This window comes from Pleurodeles waltl, chromosome 10 (assembly GCF_031143425.1).
Source record: "Pleurodeles waltl isolate 20211129_DDA chromosome 10, aPleWal1.hap1.20221129, whole genome shotgun sequence".
Lineage (NCBI taxonomy): Eukaryota > Metazoa > Chordata > Amphibia > Caudata > Salamandridae > Pleurodeles > Pleurodeles waltl.
Window position 1 is genome coordinate 14,770,608 of NC_090449.1, and position 20,413 is coordinate 14,791,020.

Consider the following 20,413-nt stretch of genomic DNA (forward strand, 5'->3'; position numbering starts at 1 on the left):
TGTAATTAATGTATTGAGAGGTTAAAAAATTCAGAAGCACTACATAAATACCTTAAAAAATTGCTAGGTGTTTTCAGCTGGGTGCTAACCCCTTGGTCATCTTTATAAGGCAGGATCACAATGAGAATTGAGCTATAGTGACCTTTATGAGTTATTTCGTTGGACATTTCCCATTTTGATGTTTTGGTTGTGCTTAGTTTTAAGTAAATTGTGTTGTGTAATTTATGTAATAGTTATTGATATGATGTGTAACTGCTGATGTCTATATATATGTTTTCAGGATGAGGTGTACATTGCTATCTGTAAATAAATAAATAAATATATATGGGAAAGTAATTGACCCTATTAACCAAAAGTGAGTTTATTGGTTAGTTTAATTAATGAATAGATTTGTCCCTGCCTGCTAATTTTTTGTGTATATGCTTTTTTATGTGGGAGCATCTCTTGTATCTTGAAGGGCCTCTCTGACACAATAGAAACACAAACTACTTATTCTTGTGGTAAGAGGGTTTAGCATGAAGACTTGAGTCTCCTCCATCACTACCTCTCTTCTGAATAATGCTGGACTGGTAATAGGTATGTGGATGCAGTCACATGTTGACTCACAAGTGCAGCATCTTTACACTGACAATTTATGGGCTCGCTGTCCCTTACTCTCACTTTGTGTTTCTAGTTTTGGAGTGTCTCATGAGTGCTTTTTCTGTCCATACAGGTTGGGACTCTGTTAGTGACTGGAAGGATGTCTTGTCGGGTGGTGAAAAGCAGCGAGTCGGGATGGCGAGGATGTTCTACCACAGGTCAGTCCACATCTGTTCCCTTGTTGATCTGCTAATTATCTTCATCACTTTCCGCAGCCCCGTGTGCTACTGGCCTTCCAGACAGCCTTTCCGCAGCCCCTGTGCCTCATTCCAGGTTGTGTGGGTGGGTGGATCCTAGTGGGCAGAGTGCCACAGCCTTTCCGCAGCTCTTGTCCCTCATTCCAGGTTGTGTGGGTGGGTGGATCCCAGTGGGTGGAGTGCCGCAGTGTTTCTGCAGCCCTCCTGTGCCTCATTCCAATCAATCAGTGCTTTTGTAGAGCGCGCTACTCACCCGAGAGGGTCTCAAGGAGCTGGGGAGGGGGGGGGGGGGAGGATTACTGCTGCTCAAAGCCATGTTTTGAGGCGCTTCCTGAAGGCGAGATGGTCCTGGGTAGTTCTTAGGAGTGTGGGGAGGGAGTTCCATGTTTTGGCTGCCAGGTAGGTGAAGGATTTTCCTCCTGCGCTGGTTCTGCGAATGCGTGGGATGGTGGCGAGGCTGGCTGAGCGAAGCTGACGGGTGGGTGTGTAGAACGAGAGGCAGCTGTTGAGGTATTCAGGGCCCATGTTGTGGAGAGCTTTGTGTGCGTGGGTGAGGAGCCTGAAGGTGATCCTCTTGTTGACGGGAAGCCAGTGCAGGTGTTTTAGGTGGGGGGATATGTGGCTGTGGCGAGGGATGTCTAGGATGAGGCGTGCAGAGGCGTTCTGTATGCGTTGGAGACGTTTCTGTAGTTTTGCGGTGGTCCCTGCGTATAGGGTGTTTCCGTAGTCCAGACGGCTTGTGACAAGGGCATGGGTCGGGTCACTGTCTTTCTGGTTTCGGCGGGGATCCATCAGAAGATTTTTCAGAGCTTGCGAAGGGTGTTGAAGCATGATGACGAGATGGCGTTGACTTGCTTGGTCATAGTGAGGAGGGGGTCCAGGATGAATCCGAGGTTGCATGCGTGGTCTGAGGGGGTTGGTGCGGTGCCTAGCGCTGAGGGCCACCAGGAGTCGTCCCAGGTGGAGGGGGATTTTCCGAGGATGAGGACCTCCGTTTTTTTGTATGAGTTCAGCTTTAGGCGGCTGAGCTTCATCCATTCCACGACGTCTTTCATTCCTTCCTGTAGGTTGATTTTGGCGGTGGTTGGGTCTTTGGTGAGGGAGAGTATCAGCTGGGTGTCGTCGGCATAGGAGATGATGTTGATGTTGTGTTTGCGAGCAATGTCGGCGAGGGGGCTCATGTAGATATTGAAGAGGGTTGGGCTGAGTGAGGAGCCTTGGGGTACGCCGCAGATGATCTCGTTGGGTTCGGAGCGGAGAGGAACGAGATGATCCAGTCAAGGGCCTGTCTCACGATTCCAGTGGAGCGGAAGCAGGTTATTAGGGTGCGATGGCACACGGTGTCGAAGGCAGCCGAGAGGTCCAGGAGGATGAGGGCGGTTGTTTCTTTGTTGTCCATCAGAGTTCTGATGTCGTCGGTGACTGTGATGAGGGCGGTTTCCGTGCTGTGGTTGGCCCGAAATCCTGATTGGGAAGGGTCAAGCGAGTTGTTAGCTTCAAGAAAGTTGGTCAGCTGCTTGTTGACGGTCTTCTCGATGACCTTGGCCGGGAAGGGGAGAAGAGAGATGGGGCGGACGTTCTTCAGGTCGTTGGGGTCAGCCGTGGGTTTTTTCAGGAGGGCGTTGACTTACGCGTGTTTCCAGCTCTCGGGGAAGGTGGCAGATGAGAACGAGCTGTTGATGATGCTCCGGAGATAGGGGCCGATGATGGAGTCTGCTTTGTTGAAGATGTGATGGGGGCACGGGTCCGAGGGGGAGCCGGAGTGGATGGTGTTCATGGTGATTCTGGTCTCCTCCGAACTGATGGGGGTCCAGGTGTTGAGTGTAGTGGTGGGGGCTGTTGGTTCGGTGGTGGGCGGCGGGGTCTGGTTGTGGGTGGGTGGATCCCAGTGGGCAGAGTGCTGCAGTGTTTCTGGAGCCCTCCTGTGCCTCATTCCAGGTTGTGTGGGTGGGTGGATCCCAGAGAGCAGAGTCCCCCAGTGCCTCATTCCAGGGTGGGCCTTTGTTGGACACCACTCGCCCCAGTGTTAAGCGCAGACAGTGCTGTGCTGTGGTGCGGATGCCAGTGCGTGGTCCTTTTTCTGCTAGTTAAATAAAGTATATTTATTTCTCGTCTTTTTCAGGCCGAAATACGCTCTTTTGGACGAGTGCACCAGTGCGGTCAGCATCGACGTGGAGGGCAAGATTTTCGAGGCTGCCAAGGACGCGGGCATTGCCCTGCTCTCCATCACCCACCGCCCGTCCCTCTGGTGAGTCTCCTCACGTTCTGTGCCATCTTCTGCCCGCTGTCACGAGCATCATTTCCTTATCCTCTTTCTATCAGAGAATCCAGAGGGTATGTGTGTGCAATGTATGGGGGGGCATGCCTGTGCACTAGGCAGTATCTGGGTGGGGGGCATGCGTGTGCAGTGGGGGCAGTATCTGGGGGGCATGCGTGTGCAGTGGGGGCAGTATCTGGGGGGCATGCGTGTGCAGTGGGGGCAGTATCTGGGGGGCATGCGTGTGCAGTATCAGGAGGGCATGCATATGCAGTGGGCAGTATCTGGGGTGCATGCGTGTGCAGTATCGGGGGAGGGAAGGGGGCATGTGTGTGCAGTATCAGGAGGGCATGCGTGTGCAGTGGGCAGTATCCATGGGGGGGGAGGAGCGGCATATGTGGGCAGTATCCAGAGGTTATGTGTGTGCAGTGGGCGGTATTCACAAGCTATGCGAGTGCAGTGGGCAGTATCTGGAGGCCGTGCAGTGTAGTATCTGGAGGGTATGCAGTGGGCATTATCCAGGGGGGCACGCGCGTGCAGTGGGCATTATCCAGGGGGGCACGCACGCGCATGCAGTGGGCATTATCCAGGGGGGCACGCACGCGCGTGCAGTGGGCATTATTCAAAGGGCATGTGTGTGCGCAATGAGCTGTATCCGGTGGGCAGTATCCAGAGACCATGTGGGTACAGTGAGCATTATCCAAAGGGCATTCTTGTGCAGAGGGCAGAATCCAGAGGGCATGCTTGTGCAGTGGGCTGTATCAGGCGGTAGGCATTTACCGTGAGCATTATCCAGAGGGCATGCTTGTGCAGTGGGCTGTATCCGGCGGTAGGGATTTGCCGTGAGCATTATCCAGAGAGCATGCGTGTACATTGAGCAGTATCCGGAGGGCATGCTTGTGCAGTGGGCAGTATCCGGAGGGGGTATGCCTGGGCAGTACCACAGGGGGTATGCCTGGGCAGTGTCTGGAGGGTATGCGTGGGCAGTATCCAGAGTGTATATGTGGGCAGTATCTGCAAGGCATGCGTGTACAGTGGCAGTGTCCGGAGAGTGCATGGGCAGAATCCGGAGGGCATGCATGTGCAGTGGGCTGAATCCAGAAGCATGCATGTGCAGTATCCAGAAATCATGCGTGTACAGTGAGCATAATCTAGAGGGCATGCGAGTGCAGTGGGCAGTATCCGGAGGGGGTATGCCTGGGCAGTATCCAGAGTGTATATGTGGGCAGTATCTGCAGGGAATGCGTGTACAGTGGCAGTGTCCGGAGAGTGTGCATGGGCAGTATCCAGAGGGCACACGTGGGCAGCATTTGGAGGGCACCCGTGTGCATTGGGCAGTATCCAGATGGTATGCGTGTGCAGTGGGCAGTACTGTACCAAGACAGAGGTTGTTTCTGTGGTTCATCTCCTCTCTGTTCTGCCGCAAACATTTTTCAGTATTGTGGGATACTGTGAAATCGCCATTCACATGTCTCAAGCTCTGAATTGTTGTAAGCGTTCATATGTGCTTAACATGCTACATGTTTTTTGACCAAGAGAAGATCATAGTAAAAGAATGTACTTTCAGCTGGAAACGCCACAGACATGAAGGATTACCAGTTCGGTGTAGTCTACATTCCACTGTAAGCCCCGTGCACATGTGCACTTGCTTCAAGGGCTGGTGATGTGCGGGGTTGTGGCAAGGGGGCAGGTGCCGCCAGAACACCCCGTTCGATCCTGCACGAGGACCGAGGTCCCCAGAGCCGGGGCTGGAGGGTGTCCTCGGTCGACAGCCTCTTCAGTCTTGACCACTGGAGACCAGAGGACTTAGAGGGGCAGAAGTCTGCTCAGAGATCAGGCTCTGGTGACACTGCCCCAGCACCCTCACTGAGTGTTCACGCCACTCTCAGCAGGTGAACGCCCCTTCCTGTTAATCCACACTTCAGGGATCAGCTGACATTAACCAGGTAAAACCACAGGTTGACTTTATTAACTCCCTACGCGTTCTAGGCGGGGGGGACCGCACACTCGGAAGTGCTTTCTGAGACTCAGCAGTCCGAGGAGGGCGCCTCAAAGCACTCCTAAAATTAGAGTAGGGTGGTGATGTTTGCAGGCACTTCGGCTGCAGACTGGCACGGTCCAGCCACTTCTGAGGGATACTTCTGATCACAGATTCCTCGCCTCTGGAAGATCCTCAAGCATCAGACTGGATCTGGAAGATTTTTCTGCACAGCCCCTGTAGGCCAATATGTGGCTTCATGCGGCTCAGCATTGACTCCGCTCGGCCCTGGAAGTGACTACTGCGCCATACATAGGCGCTGTAGGAAGTTGGCTCTGTATGCACTATTTCAAAGTAAGGAATAGTATGCACAGAGTCCAAGGGTTCCCCTTAGAGGTAAGATAGTGGCAAAAAGAGATAATTCTAATGCTCTATTTTGTGGTAGTGTGGTCGAGCAGTAGGCTTATCAAAGGAGTAGTGTTAAGCATTTGTTGTACACACACAGGCAACAAATGAGGATCACACACTGAGACCATTCCAGGCCAATAGGTTTTTGTATAGAAAAATATATTTTCTTAGTTTATTTTAAGAACCACAGGTTCAAGATTTACAAGTAATGCTTTAAATGAAAGGTACTTCACTTAGGAACTTTAGGAACTTTGAATTAGCAAAATAGCATATACAGTTTTCACATAAATTACATATAGCTATTTTAAAACTAGGCAGTGCAATTTTCCACAGTTCCTGGGGGAGGTAAGTGTTTGTTAGTTTTTGCAGGTAAGTAAACCACCTACGGGGTTCAAGTTTAGGTCCAAGGTAGCCCACCGTTGGGGGTTCAGGGCAACCCCAAATTTACCACACCAGCAGCTCAGGGTCGGTCAGGTGCAGAGGTCAAAGTGGTGCCCAAACGGTATAGGCTTCAATGGAGAAGGGGGTGCCCCGGTTCCGGTCTGCCAGCAGGTAAGTACCCGCGTCTTCGGGGGCAGACCAGGGGGGTTTTGTAGGGCACCGGTGGGGACACAAGTCAGCACAGAAAGTACACCCTCAGCGGCACGGGGGCAGCTGGGTGCAGTGTGCAAACAAGCGTTGGGTTCGCAATAGGATTCAATGGGAGACCAAGGGGTCTCTTCAGCGATGCAGGCAAGGGGGGGCTCCTTGGGGTAGCCACCACCTGGGCAAGGGAGAGGGCCACCTGGGGGTCGCTCCTGCACTGGAGGTCGGACCCTTCAGGTCCTGGGGGCTGCGGGTGCAGTGTCTTCACCAGGCGTCGGGTCTTTGAAGCAAGCAGTTGCGGTCAGGGGGAGCCTCGGGATTCCCTCTGCAGGCGTCGCTGTGGGGGCTCAGGGGGGTCAACTCTGGCTACTCACGGTCTCATAGTCGCCAGGGAGTCCTCCCTGTGGTGTTTGTTCTCCACAAGTCGAGCCGGGGGCGTCTGGTGCAGAGTGCAAAGTCTCACGCTTCCGGCGGGAAACGTATGTTGTTTCAAGTTGCTTCTTTGTTGCAAAGTTGCAGTCTTTGTGGAACAGAGCCGCTGTCCTCAGGAGTTCTTGGTCCTTCTAGATGCAGGGTAGTCCTCTGAGGCCTCAGAGGTTGCTGGACCCTGGGAACGCGTCGCTGGAGCAGTGTCTTTAGAAGTGGGGAGACTGGCCAATAGCGCTGGGGCCAAAGCAGTTGGTGTCTCCGTCTTCTCTGCAGGTTTTTCAGTTCAGCAGTCCTCTTCTTCTTAGGTTGCAGGAATCTAGTTTCCTTGGTTCTGGGAGCCCCTAAATACTCAATTTAGGGGTGTGTTTAGGTCTGGGAGGGCAGTAGCTAATGGCTACTGTCCTTGAGGGTGGCTACACCCTCTTTGTGCCTCGTCCCTGAGGGGGGGGGGGGGCACATCCCTATTCCTATTGGGGGAATCCTCCAAAATCAAGATGGAGGATTTCTAAAGACAGGGGTCACCTCAGCTCAGGACACTTTAGGGGCTGTCCTGACTGGTGGGTGACTCCTCCTTGTTTTTCTCATTATCTCCCCTGGACTTGCCGCCAAAAGTGGGGGCTGTGTCCAGGGGGCGGGCATCTCCACTAGCTGGAGTGCCCTGGGGCATTGTAACACGAAGCCTGATCCTTTGAGGCTCGCTGCTAGGTGTTACAGTTCCTGCAGGGGGAGGTGTGAAGCACCTCCACCCAGAGCAGGCTTTTGTTTCTGTCCTCAGAGAGCACAAAGGCCCTCACCACATGGGGTCAGAAACTCGTCTCTCAGCAGCAGGCTGGCACAGACCAGTCAGTCCTGCACTGAACAACTGGGTAAAATACAGGGGGCATCTCTAAGATGCCCTCTGTGTGCATTTTTTAATAAATCCAACACTGGCATCAGTGTGGGATATTATTCTGAGAAGTTTGATACCAAACTTCCCAGTATTCAGTGTAGCCATTATGGAGCTGTGGAGTTCGTTTTTGACAGACTCCCAGACCATATACTCTTATGGCTACCCTGCACTTACAATGTCTAAGGTTTTTCTTAGACACTGTAGGGGCATAGTGCTCATGCACCTATGCCCTCACATGTGGTATAGTGCACCCTGCCTTAGGGCTGTAAGGCCTGCTAGAGGGGTGACTTACCTATGCCACAGGCAGTGTGAGGTTGGCATGGCACCCTGAGGGGAGTGCCATGTCGACTTAGTCATTTTCTCCCCACCAACACACACAAGCTGGCAAGCAGTGTGTCTGTGCTGAGTGAGGGGTCCCTAGGGTGGCATAAGACATGCTGCCGCCCTTAGAGACCTTCCTTGGCATCAGGGCCCTTGGTACTAGAAGTACCAGTTACAAGGGACTTATCTGAATGCCAGGGTGTGCCAATTGTGGAGACAATGGTACATTTTAGGTGAAAGAACACTGGTGCTGGGGCCTGGTTAGCAGGGTCCCAGCACACTTCTCAGTCAAGTCAGCATCAGTATCAGGCAAAAAGTGGGGGGTAACTGCAACAGGGAGCCATTTCCTTACAGGCGCCGTCCAGGAATCCCGGCATCCGATCCTTTCTCTCCGCACCTGCGTACTCCACTGAGTTCATGTCTGTTGACAAGTTTTTCTCAAGTGTTTTTTTTTTTTCCAGTGTGCAAGGGAAAATGTCCCCTCCTAAAAGCAACAGGGTTTAAGGCTTGTAGGGACTGTCACAATAAAAGGTTTGTGACCGAGCCCCATAAGTTGTCTCTGGTGTTTAGGGTAGGGTCACAATTCCAAGCCATGTGAGGAATGTACCCGAAGGAGGCCAGACACTGCAAAACCAAGCTGTACTTTACCAAGCACTGACGGAAGTCTCCTAAAGGCCACTTCGATTCGAAGTGAAGGACTCAGACCTGATCCCAAGAGATCTTATTCATGCTTCAGAAGCACGAGAAGTCCATGGTCCCTTGTCGGAGCCTCCCACTCTGACTGCAAGCTCACAAGGACATCCCGGTGCCCCAGGTTCTCGCCCCTGGGACCCTACTGCTGAGCGTGTTCTGCAGCTGATTCCAGTGCACCCTGAGGTCCGGGGGCTCTTAAGCAACACTGCAAGAAATTGAGGTGCTTCAGGAGGCCATGCTCTGCATTTTCGACCTTTACCAGTTCTCTCCTTCATGACTTTGGCCCCCGGTATCTGGTGAGGCCTCCATTCAGGTTACCGCCAGCGGGACGACCTGTGGTGCCAACGGTGCCTCATGAAACCACTGTGTTCAGCTCTGATTCAAGGGCCTTTTCCACACCCGGCAACAAAAATTTCACCTGTTCCTTTCAGTTAGATGCCAGAGGATGACATCCAAACCAAGGGTTTGCCCAATTCCGAGCATATCTGTCTCCACCATCGCCCAAAGCTGTTTCTGATGAGACACTACCTTTTGCCTAAAGTACTTCAACAGCTCTTTGGGGCATTCTCCGGCCAGAGCTAACCAGCAGTTGGTGAAGTCGTCCTTCTCCCTGGCAGCTGAAGTCCCAGAATTACAACTACCTTCAGTAGCAGTAAAGACTAACGTCCTCACAGGGGTTGCTGTATCCCAGACAGTCCTTCAGAACCTCTGCTGCCATTTAATGAAGCCCTAACGGAGAGTCTCGCAGCCTGCCAGTGAACAGACACGTGACACATTGCCATAGGCCAGCTCCTGGTGACTATGCCTTTCTCATGCAGCATCCTAATCTGGAGACCTGGGTGGTAGCACTTTACAAATACCCCTCAACATAGCATAACATAACACTTTGAGTGGGGTCTCGGTGATGGAGTCCTCCACTTTATCTTGGAGCCCTTGGGGCTTAGGCATTGTTGAAACCGCCTCCACCTGAGCAGAGGGTTTTTCCATTCCCGCCTGTTCCTGCAAGGAAACATTGTCTGCCCCTGCTTCCTTCTTGCAGGGTGGTCTTTTCATTCCCTCCCCCCCAACCCCCCTCCTTTGCAAAGATGCCTACTCTGGCCTTGCCTGCTCTTGCACAGAGCCCTAGTCTAGCCTTGCTCTCCTTCTGCAGAGATGTCTGGTCTGGCCTTGCCTGCTCTTGCATGGAGTCCTAGTCTAGCCTTGCTCTCCATCTGCAGAGATGTCTGGTTTGGCCTTTCCTGCTCTTGCATGGAGTTCTCGCCTAGCCTTGCTCTCCTTCTGCAGACATGTCTGGTCTGGCCTTGCCTGCTCTTGCATGGAGTCCTAGTCTAGCCTTGCTCTCCTTCTGCAGAGATGTCTGGTCTGACCTTGCCTGCTCTTGCATGGAGCCTTAGTCTAGCCTTGCTTTCCTTCTGCAGAGATGTCGGTCTGGTCTGGTCTGGTCTGGCCTTGCCTGCTCCTGCATGGAGTCCTAGTCTAGCCTTGCTCTCCTTCTGCAGAGATGTCTGGTCTGGCCTTGCCTGCTCTTGCATGGAGTCCTCGTCTATCCTCTCTCTCCTTCTGCAGAGATGTCTGGTCTGACCTTGCCTGCTCTTGCACGGAGCCCTAGTCTAGCCTTGCTCTCGTTCTGCAGAGATGTCTGGTCTGACCTTGCCTGCTCTTGCACGGAGCCCTAGTCTAGTCTAGCCTTGCTCCTTCTGCAGAGATGTCTGGTCTGGCCTTGCCTGCTCTTGCACGGAGCCCTAGTCTAGCCTTGCTCTCCTTCTGCAGAGATGTCTGGTCTGGCCTTGCCTGCTCTTGCATGGAGTCCTAGTCTAGCCTTGCTCTCCTTCTGCAGAGACGCCTGGTCTGGCCTTGCCTGCTCTTGCATGGAGCCTTAGTCTAGCCTTGCTCTCCTTCTGCAGAGACGCCTGGTCTGGCCTTGCCTGCTCTTGCATGGAGCCTTAGTCTAGCCTTGCTTTCCTTCTGCAGAGATGTCTGGCCTTGCCTGCTCTTACATGGAGTCCTAGTCTAGCCTCGCTCTCCTTCTGCAGAGATGTCTGGTCTGACCTTGCCTGCTCTTGCACGGAGCCCTAGTCTAGCCTTGCTCTCCTTCTGCAGAGATGTCTGGTCTGACCTTCCCTGCTCTTGCACGGAGCCCTAGTCTAGCCTTGCTCTCCTTCTGCAGAGATGTCTGGTCTGACCTGCCTGCTCTTGCACGGAGCCCTAGTCTAGCCTTGCTCTCCTTCTGCAGAGATGTCTGGTCTGACCTTCCCTGCTCTTGCACGGAGCCCTAGTCTAGCCTTGCTCTCCTTCTGCAGAGATGTCTGGTCTGGCCTTGCATCGAGTCCTCGTCTATCCTCGCTCTCCTTCTGCAGAGATGTCTGGTCTGGCCTTGCCTGCTCTTGCACAGAAGGCCTGGTTTGGACTTCCTGTTCTTGCATGGAGGCCTTTTTTGGCCTTACTATCCTCTTGAAGAGGTGCCTGGTCTTTCCTGGCCTTCCTCCCACACATCACCTGGTCTGTCCTTGCCCTGCTCTTTCTTTCAGGGAGGTCGTGGTCTGCAGCTGCCCGAAGGTGGTGGTCCTCTCTCTACAATGCTCCCTTGTTTCACTGTCTACACAGAAGCCGGGCTCTCGGGCACACCAGAGTGTCTGTGGAGGCCGGTGACACGCAGTCAGTGTGCCTTTGTTTCCTCCCTCCTCACCCTTCCCTGTGTGATGCTCTTTCCCAGGCTGCCCCCTGTTTTGTCTCTTAATGTCTCCCTGAATGTCTCCCATCTCTTGCCTTCCTACTCCCTGCCCTCACTCTCCTGCCTCCTAAGGTCTCCCTGACTGTCTCCTGTGTTCTCCCTGGCTGTCTTCCATCTGTTACCTTCACACTCCCTGCCCCTTGCTCTTCTGCCTCTTGTGGTCTCGGACTGGTCCTTCACTTCCCCTCTAGGTGTTGTTTTTTTACTCTCTCCTTTTTCTTCATATTTTCATGCCTCCTGCCCTCTTTCTTGCCCGGTCCCTCCCTCTCTCCCTTGTCCTCGCCCTTGGAATATCGCTCTTGCTACCGAGAGCGAGAGAGACAGTGAGCATCACGTTGAGCTCTACCTCTCAGCTCAGCCTCCTGTTCCTTGTTTATCCTCTACACATTGTAATGTACTGGTCAGTAGCGGCTCCTGCACCAGCAGCAGAAGCTACAAACCTTTCAGAACGAAGGGATAATAAACTGTTTATTATCTATTTGTTGTTAAAGGGGTGTGGCCATGGGGGCGCACTGTGCTCTCCCCTCAGAGCGCATGTGTGGCCAGCCAGTCACATGCGCACTCTGCTCTCTCTCCAGCCCGGCAGTGTGTTCCAGACTGGAGAGAGCGTGCACCGGCTCCCAGTCTGCCTGAGCGCTTCCAGCCAATGCAGCGTCCGGATTGGCTGCAGGGCGGAAGAGCTGCGCGGCGAAGAGCAGAGGTAAGTTTATTTTTTTTAAAACATCTATTAAAAGCACACCCCCATGCCGGCTGCCCCGTCTGCTGTAACCCCAGCAAGCCACCACTGGTATTGGTACTCGTACTCCTGCTTTTGCAACACCTTGTGAGGCTCAAAGCAGTATTCATGTAAAGAGTATTTATCTAGCGCCTTGTACCCCTGGCGAGGTCGTGAAGCACATTGCTGTGCATTGAGTTTCAGTCTGCCTCTGCCTCTGGGGTGCAGTTTGATATGGTGGTGTTTGGGGGTGGACCTCTTGTTAGGTGTGTGAGGTATGACACTGCGGTGCGTGCTGTGTGTCAGTGTGTGCGTATGCGTGGGGCGGGACACCCTTCTCCTCCCACACTGCCTGGGTACTTCCAAATAGCACTGGTCAGTTATCACTTCTAAAAGCTCTTACTCACGAAGTATCTAATCCCATGGTACATGGAACCAACTTCTCTCTTTAAAAATGGTCCATTATTTTTAGGTCGTTGCTTATATTAAAAAAAAGATACATTTTAAAACTGTTTGTTTTAAGTTGTACTTAAGTTTGCTATTTAAGTTATTTTGAAGTTGAGGCACACTTTGTAAGTTAACCTGTGGACCGCTGTTGCCACATTTACTGTAACAAAATACTGCTATTCAGAGCTTATTTAAAATGATGTATGTATTAACAGTGTTGACACCCCCTATAGTGGAATATATAGATCAGTTCTTACCTTGGAAGCATTTTATTCACAGTAAATGTTTACTTTGCTATGTATTTGGCAGTCTTGCTGGGCTGTGGGTCTGTTGGTTTTGGGAAAGAAACACTTTTGCTTGTCAGCTTTTTAATGTTTGGAAACGTATTTTTCTGGTGTAGTTCTGAGTCCTTGTAAGACGCAAGGTTAGGATGGTCCCTTGAGTTAGCTTTGCTGTCCTGTGTACAGAGGTGTGATGGTGCTAACAGCTGCAGCTCCAAATCCTTAACCCCTTTCAACCCAGCCGAGCTGTGTTTAAAAAAAAAAAGAAGAAAAAAAATCCCTAGTCACAAGGTGCTGTTTCTGTTTTAGGATGTTTTGCTATAAGTTTATTTTCACTCCTATTTAACCGTATTTCTTTGCACGAGTACCTTTCTACGGCCCTGTTCCAATCCTTGCCTGCCTTCTGTCGGCGTGCTGGTTTCTTTCCAGGTGTCTGTGAATGACAGTGTTGTGTAGCTGCCAATGTGTGATGCGTGTGCTTTCGGGGGCCTTGGATTGGTGATACAAATGGTCTCTGTGAATCAGCCCTTGCTTGTTCTGACCTCCCTTCTGTTCCAGACCTCCAGGGACAGGGAGGAAGCAGAACTCTTTTATTCGCCTGGCCTCAAACAACTTGACTTTGGTTTTCACAGCAGCTTCAGTAACCTCTGTTCATTGTGCTGCGTCAGGTCCCTTTGAGTCCAGCAGTGATGAGCCTCTCTGTCCCTCTCCACCTGTCTCGGATCCAGCGCTGCCTCTTGAGTGGTCTCTCTTCTGACCCCTCTCTGACCTCCAACGTCCCTCCTCCGCCGCCCTTCCTGTCCTCACTTCTCTGACTCGCCTGCAATGATTTTTCTGGCCTGTTTTGGGTAATTTACCCTTCATGGCACATAGAATGAATGGATGCCACTTCTGCTGTGCCAGGGTGCCCATGGGAGGGAAGCTTAGTGTTCTCTAGGCGCTGCCTGATGCCCATAATGTTCAATCAAAATGTCCTACTGTCAGGGCCACTGGAATTACGCAATTGTGCGGCCATGGAGATTTTTCGTTGAATTTTAGATTTACCAAGCAATCCATCATCTGCGCTGCAGTCTGCAGACTTTATTAAAAATAAACTGATTTCTATCTCTAGGGATTCAAAAGTTACTAAAAATGTAGCCACATTTGTTGCTGCGCAATGGGAAGCCATTTGCAAAGCTGGACTAGTCACCTTTGTGTTGCTTATTGCTATAGTAGGGTGTTAAACTGGTACTAATAAGGGGCAACCAATGCCCAGACAGGGTTACCAAGAATAAAAAATGGTGAAATAATACTTTTACAGGCTGGGCCTCTATGGCAGGTATTTGTCGGTCTTCGTCCCTTTGAACCCGAGTTCTGAGCCCTCAGCACTCTGTTTCCCAGCCACTCTTCCCTGTTCTGAGACATAGCTGGGTCTGCCTCAAGCACCAAGGCAGGGGACCCGTCATGAACAGTAGCATTGTGAACCAGCCCTCCCTGCCCCTGGCTGAGTGTTGAGAGAAGAAACAATATGTAGCATCACTGATACGTCCTACTCTCTGATTAGGGGGGTGGGGGGGGGGGGGGTGTAAGGTGTGTGTGTGTGTGTGTGTGTGTGTGTGTGTGTGTGTGTGTGTGTGTGCGTGTGTGTGTGTGTGTGTGTGTGTGTGTGCGCATACGCATTGGAGTGTGCATATGTGTATAGGTATGTAGGAGTGTCTGTGTGTAGATGTATCTCCTCTTGGCAATCTTGTACAAGACAAACCTATAATAAACAATGCACCACAGTAACACGGCAGACCCTGTACGAGACGAACCTATAATAAACAATGCACCACAGTTACATGGCAGATCCTGTACGAGACGAACCTATAATAAACAATGCACCACAGTTACATGGCAGATCCTGTACGAGACGAACCTATAATAAACAATGCACCACAGTAACACGGCAGACCCTGTACGAGACGAACCTATAATAAACAATGCACCACAGTTACATGGCAGATCCTGTGCAAGACGAACCTATAATAAACAATGCACCACAGTAACACGGCAGACCCTGTGCGAGACGAACCTATAATAAACAATGCACCACAGTAACACAGCAGATCCTGTGCGAAACGAACCTATAATAAACAATGCACCACAGTAACGCAGCAGATCCTGTACAAGACGAACCTATAAATAAACAATGCATCAGCAGTAGCACAGCAGACCCAGTAACACAGCAGATCCTGTTCGAGACGAACCTATAATAAACAATGCACCACAGTTACATGGCATATCCTGTACGAGACGAACCTATAATAAACAATGCACCACAGTAACACTGCAGATCCTGTGCGAGACGAACCTATAATAAACAATGCACCACAGTAACACAGCAGATCCTGTACGAGAAGAACCTATAATAAACAATGCACTACAGTAACACGGCAGATCCTGTACGAGACGAACCTATAATAAACAATGCACCACAGTAACACGACAGACCCTGTGCTAGACTAACCTATAATAAACAATGCACCACAGTAACACGGCAGACCCTGTGCGAGACGAACCTATAATAAACAATGCACCACAGTAACACGGCAGACCCTTTGCGAGACGAACCTATAATAAACAATGCACCACAGTAACACGGCAGATCCTGTGCGAGACGAACCTATAATAAACAATGCACTACAGTAACACGGCAGATCCTGTGCGAGACGAACCTATAATAAACAATGCACCACAGTAACGCAGCAGATCCTGTGCGAAACGAACCTATAATAAACAATGCACCACAGTAACACGGCAGACCCTGTGCGAGAGTAACCTATAATAAACAATGCACCACAGTAACACGGCAGACCCTGTGCGAGAGTAACCTATAATAAACAATGCACCACAGTAACACGGCAGACCCTGTAGGAGACTAACCTATAATAAACAATGCACCACAGTAACACGGCATCTCCTGTATGAGACAAACCTATAATAAACAATGCATCAGCAGTAACACAGCAGACCCTTTGCGAGACGAACCTATAATTTTGCAGAACAAAACTAAGTGGGGGACACCAGGAGTAGGTCACTGTGTGGTTTTTAAGAGTGTGCACCACTGTGTGTTTCTGTTGCCTACGTGTGTGTGACACACACACACACACTCTCTCTATATCTATATCTAGAGAGAGAGAGAAAGAAAGAAAGAAAGTGTGACTGTTTAGTTGAGTGTGACTGTTTAGTTGAGTGTGACTGTTTAGTTGAGTGTGACTGTTTAGTTGAGTGTGACTGTTTAGTTGAGTGTGACTGTTTAGTTGAGTGTGATTGTTGGTGTATTACTGTGGATGTGAACCTTTGTGTCAGTGTACCTATCAGAATATGAGTGTGTGAATCACTACGTTGGGTGTCTGTGCACATGTGGGTATACCACTGTGTTTGTGTGCGAGTCTGCTGTGTGCGTGTGTGTTTTTATCACTGTGTACATTTGTTCATGTGAGTCTGTATATTTGTGTGTGAGATTTTGTGCGTATTGCATGGTTATATATGTATGTGTTGTGGTAGTATCTCTGAGTTTGTGTGTGGACGTGCTCTTGGGTCTATGTATCTGTGTGCTTGAGACTGTCTGCGCTATGGGCAACGTGCATGCCTATTTGTCTGCCCTTGTGCCCTCTGAGAATGTATTTCGAGCACTACAGTGAGCTCACAAGAACAGGAGCTATGGGTTCCCTGTGTTTAACAATTCTAACTCTGCCCCACTCCAAAAGCAACCTGCCCCAGTCCAAGAGAATCTGCCATGCTCCAATCCAAAACTATCTGCCCCACTCCAGTCTGCTCCGATCCAAAACAATTTACCCTGTATGTTTAAATGTAATAAAGTGGTTTACTGCTAAGAAAAATACAAGGAAAAGTAAAAACATTCAATGACCTAACTAGTCTTCTTTATTTGCATAAATGTATTCTTAAACAATACTCACTACACCACCCAAGCTTATGATTACATATGGACGCAGGCGTAAGATCACACTTTACGTTTTCCTTCCAATGCACAACAATAACAAAAAATAACACAAATATTAAACCTGCACTCGCATCCAAAAGGCGAGACCTCTTGGCTATGCCAAGCTTGTTTTATTGTATTCCTCTTCTTATTATGTTTGTCTCTTCATTAATTGTAAGTGCCTGGCCATAGTCCACTTGTTTCTGTGGTGTGTTGTGTGGTGTGTATTTAATTTTGCCTGTTTATGTGTTATTGATGCACCTTATCTGTTCACCGCCGAGCAGCGTTGACTTCCGGTCCTACTGCTGCCTGGGCCGGCCTGATGTGGTGCACACGAGCCCGAGTCTGTCCTGGCAGTCTCCCCTGCTGAAGGCTACGGGAGACCCTCGGTCTCGCTCTCTGATCACTGACCCCTCTTGTCTCTTGCAGGAAGTACCACACACACCTGCTGCAGTTTGACGGAGAAGGCGGCTGGAAGTTTGAGAAGCTGGACAGCGCCGCCAGAGTCTCCCTGACCGAGGAGAAGCAGCGCCTGGAGCAGCAGCTCGCGGGGGTCCCTGAGATGCAGCAGCGCTTGGTGGAGCTCTGCCAGATCCTTGGCGATGACCCTGCGGTGGGCGCCGCTGAGGAGCATCCCACCACCGACCTTATCTGAACACTGTGCTCCTAGGAAACATTGTCTGATGCAGTGCTGGGTCCCTGGATGGCAGGGAGGCTAGTGTAACACCTCCTTCTCAGGGGTCAGCTATGTTCACCAAGTGCTACAGCGGCGGATGTGGTCCCCTGTAGACGACGTGCTGACAAAGATGGTGGATCAGTCGAGGTGCCCCGCCAGGACTGTGTGTACAGCTTATGCAGGGCTCACCCTGCGCTGCCCTCTGTCGTCAGCATGTTTTGTACTTCTGGATGCCATCTTCCTTGCACCTCATTTAGTTCCTTTGTCATTTAACTGCCCCCTCTCACCTCTTTATCAGTCAAGCTTTCAAGTCCTAGGACCCCTTCCCGTCATCACCTCATCCACCCTCCAGAGACAAGTTTCTTTTCTTCAGCCCAGGTCCCTGCATAGTGGCCTGGCAGCATTTATCTGGCTGAAAGCACTGGCACAGGAGTCTGACAATCCGCAGCACAGCTACACCACAGCTTCCTGGTGCAGCAGCATGTCCACCAAGCCAGACAGGTGGCAGTAGCTACAAAGGGGAGCTTTTATCCTAGCATGGAGGTGCTGTGTTTCGTGGAGACTTTATCGCACTTTTTTGATGATGATTGGGGCAGCAGCATCAGCATTTCGTGAGAAGCGAGGGGAGAGGGGAGGGCCTCTAACTGTTTGTTTACCAGCGCCAGCTGCACCCCCCCCCCCAGAGAAGTAGCACAGGTTTTTATGTCAAGTAGAACAGCAGAGCCAAGATGCCTCAGACTGACAAGCGTGGGAGCAGATCTACGATGCTCATCGTCCAGTGTCGTGTTTTCTGGGTGGTGAACAGCACAGCGGCTCTGGAGGGGACAGGTTCGGGGGGTGAGACCTGGATCTACCCCACTGTGCATGCTGCTTGCATCCCTTGCCCTTCTTCCTGTTGGCGAGTGAGGCCACTGATCCCGGAGGCTGCCACCCGAAAGGAAGGGTGGGGGATGGCGCTGCTGAGAGTGTAGATGTCAGAGAAGTCGTTCTTGAGGAGCTAGAAGAGGTGGCATAGGAGCCCCCACTAAAGAGTTCAGAACAGCAGGATCTACAGAGGAGCTGGTAGAGTGACACTGGAATGAGGCGCTTTCCCCGGACGAGTACCGGAGGTCACTGCTGATTTCTAGTCTAGCCCCTTCCCCTTGTATTTTTAGATCACTCTTTGTAGTAGCCCAGCTGCCATTTTGGCCAGTCTTTCCAAGCCTTCGTTGTTTTGTAAAACAAAATGTATATATTCATATATTTCTACCACTTTAAAACATATGCCACTGTGAAAGAAGACTTTAAGATGCAAAGTGCCTGTGAACATAGAAACCCCAAGTCCGTGCGTTGGTGCCCACGGACTGCAGAGTCCGTGCGTTGGTGCCCACGGACTGCAGAGTCCGTGCGTTGGTACCCCCAGACTGCAGAGTACTTACACTGGTGCCCACGGACTGCAGAGTGCGTGCGTTGGTGCCCACGGACTGCAGAGTCCTTGCGTTGGTGCCCACGGACTGCAGAGTCCTTGCGTTGGTGCCCACGGACTGCAGAGTCCTTGCGTTGGTGCCCACGGACTGCAGAGTCCTTGCGTTGGTGCCCACGGACTGCAGAGTCCTTCCACCTGTGCCCTCCCTGATGGTTCTGTGCACTTGTACACACGGTCCTCCCGCTGCACCTTTAGACATGTTCCTCCCTGCATACATGCACTGGTCCAAGCTCCTTGACACGCTCTTGTCTGGGCTCATGTAGCTCTGTGTATGTTAGTCAACCTCAGCTCGGTTTATAATCATGCTGTCTCCCGTTATCAGCTATATCCCAAATAGCACGTCACCTTATGATGCCCTTTCCACCCCCATTTAATTGAGCCTTTACATTGAACCCAGGCTTACACACCATAATCTAACCTTGAACCTCTGAAATGTCCCTCTCGCCTTCTGTCCTCAGAGGCCACACGATCTCTGGGTCTGACAGCAGCCTGCTACCCCTTGCCTTGGTCTGGGGCGCTATCTCCTGTCCACAGCTCAGAGTAGTTCTCTGCCCCAGAGGTCCTTCCCAGTGGCATGGGAATATTTAAGAGATGGTAAAGATTCTATCCTGTAACCGTGGCAGTCCTTTCAGATTCACAGTGTAGCATAGTTCCTTGCTGTCCAATGTGGGTGATGATCAGCCCCTGCAGAAGGTAATGTTGCACATAAACTGGTCCTTTCAGGTTTAGACCCTGGAATATTTAGCAGTTTGTGTCCCTGCTAATAGCAAGTGATTGTTAAAAGCTGAAGTAGTGAGTCTGAGATGGGTGAGTATGCTGGAGAAGGTAAAGTTATTTAGCTGGAACAGTGCTGCCCGGCGTGAGATCATTCTCAAGCCGCTATCAGTCCCTCTCTGTCCTCTCCGGTAGCAGAGGAATGTTTGAAACCCGTCAATCTCCTTGGTTGCCGCTTAAGTGTCCCTTCCTTTGCCCCGTCACCGTGCGGTTGAAGACGTCCTTCTACATATGGTTGGGGGGGTCTCCCACTCCTTTAGCACGCCCTACCTCCTGTGGTGCTCGGCCCCTGCGGCTGGAACCCCTGCTCTCGGCCCCTGCGGCTGGCCCCCCCTGCTCTCGGCCCCTGCGGCTGGCCCCCCCTGCTCTCGGCCCCTGCGGCTGGCCCCCCTGCTCTCGGCCCCCGCGGCTGGCCCCCCCTGCTCTCGGCCCCCGCGGCTGGCCCCCCCTGCTCTCGGCCCCCGCGGCTGGCCCCCCCTGCTCTCGGCCCCCGCGGCTGGCCCCCCCTGCTCTCGGCCCCCGCGGCTGGCCCCCGCGGCTGGCACCCCTGCTCTCGGCCCCTGCGGCTGGCACCCCTGCTCTCGGCCCCTGCGGCTGGCACCCCTGCTCTCGGCCCCTGCGGCTGGCACCCCTGCTCTCGGCCCCTGCGGCTGGCCCCCGCGGCTGGCCCCCCCCCTGCTCTCCGCCTCTGCGGCTGGCCCCCCCCTGCTCTCCGCCTCTGCGGCTGGCCCCCCCCCTGCTCTCCGCCTCTGCGGCTGGCCCCCCCCCCTGCTCTCCGCCTCTGCGGCTGGCCCCCCCCCCCTGCTCTCCGCCTCTGCGGCTGGCCCCCCCCTGCTCTCCGCCTCTGCGGCTGGCCCCCCCCTGCTCTCCGCCTCTGCGGCTGGCCCCCCCCTGCTCTCCGCCTCTGCGGCTGGCCCCCCCCTGCTCTCCGCCTCTGCGGCTGGCCCCCCCCTGCTCTCCGCCT

At 52.1% G+C, this 20,413-nt stretch overlaps 1 protein-coding gene across 1 annotated transcript in view; it reads left to right on the top strand.

Moving 5' to 3' along the window:
- The window catches only part of ABCD1 (ATP binding cassette subfamily D member 1), a 135,725-nt gene extending 115,554 nt beyond the window's left edge, over positions 1 to 20,171 (top strand). Inside the window, exons 8-10 of the mRNA XM_069209415.1 lie at positions 713 to 797; positions 2,959 to 3,084; positions 16,964 to 20,171. Of these exons, the coding sequence (XP_069065516.1) occupies positions 713 to 797; positions 2,959 to 3,084; positions 16,964 to 17,189 (437 nt within the window). The 3' untranslated portion in view covers positions 17,190 to 20,171. The remainder of the gene's footprint in view (positions 1 to 712; positions 798 to 2,958; positions 3,085 to 16,963) is intronic.
- Positions 20,172 to 20,413: the final 242 nt, after the last annotated feature.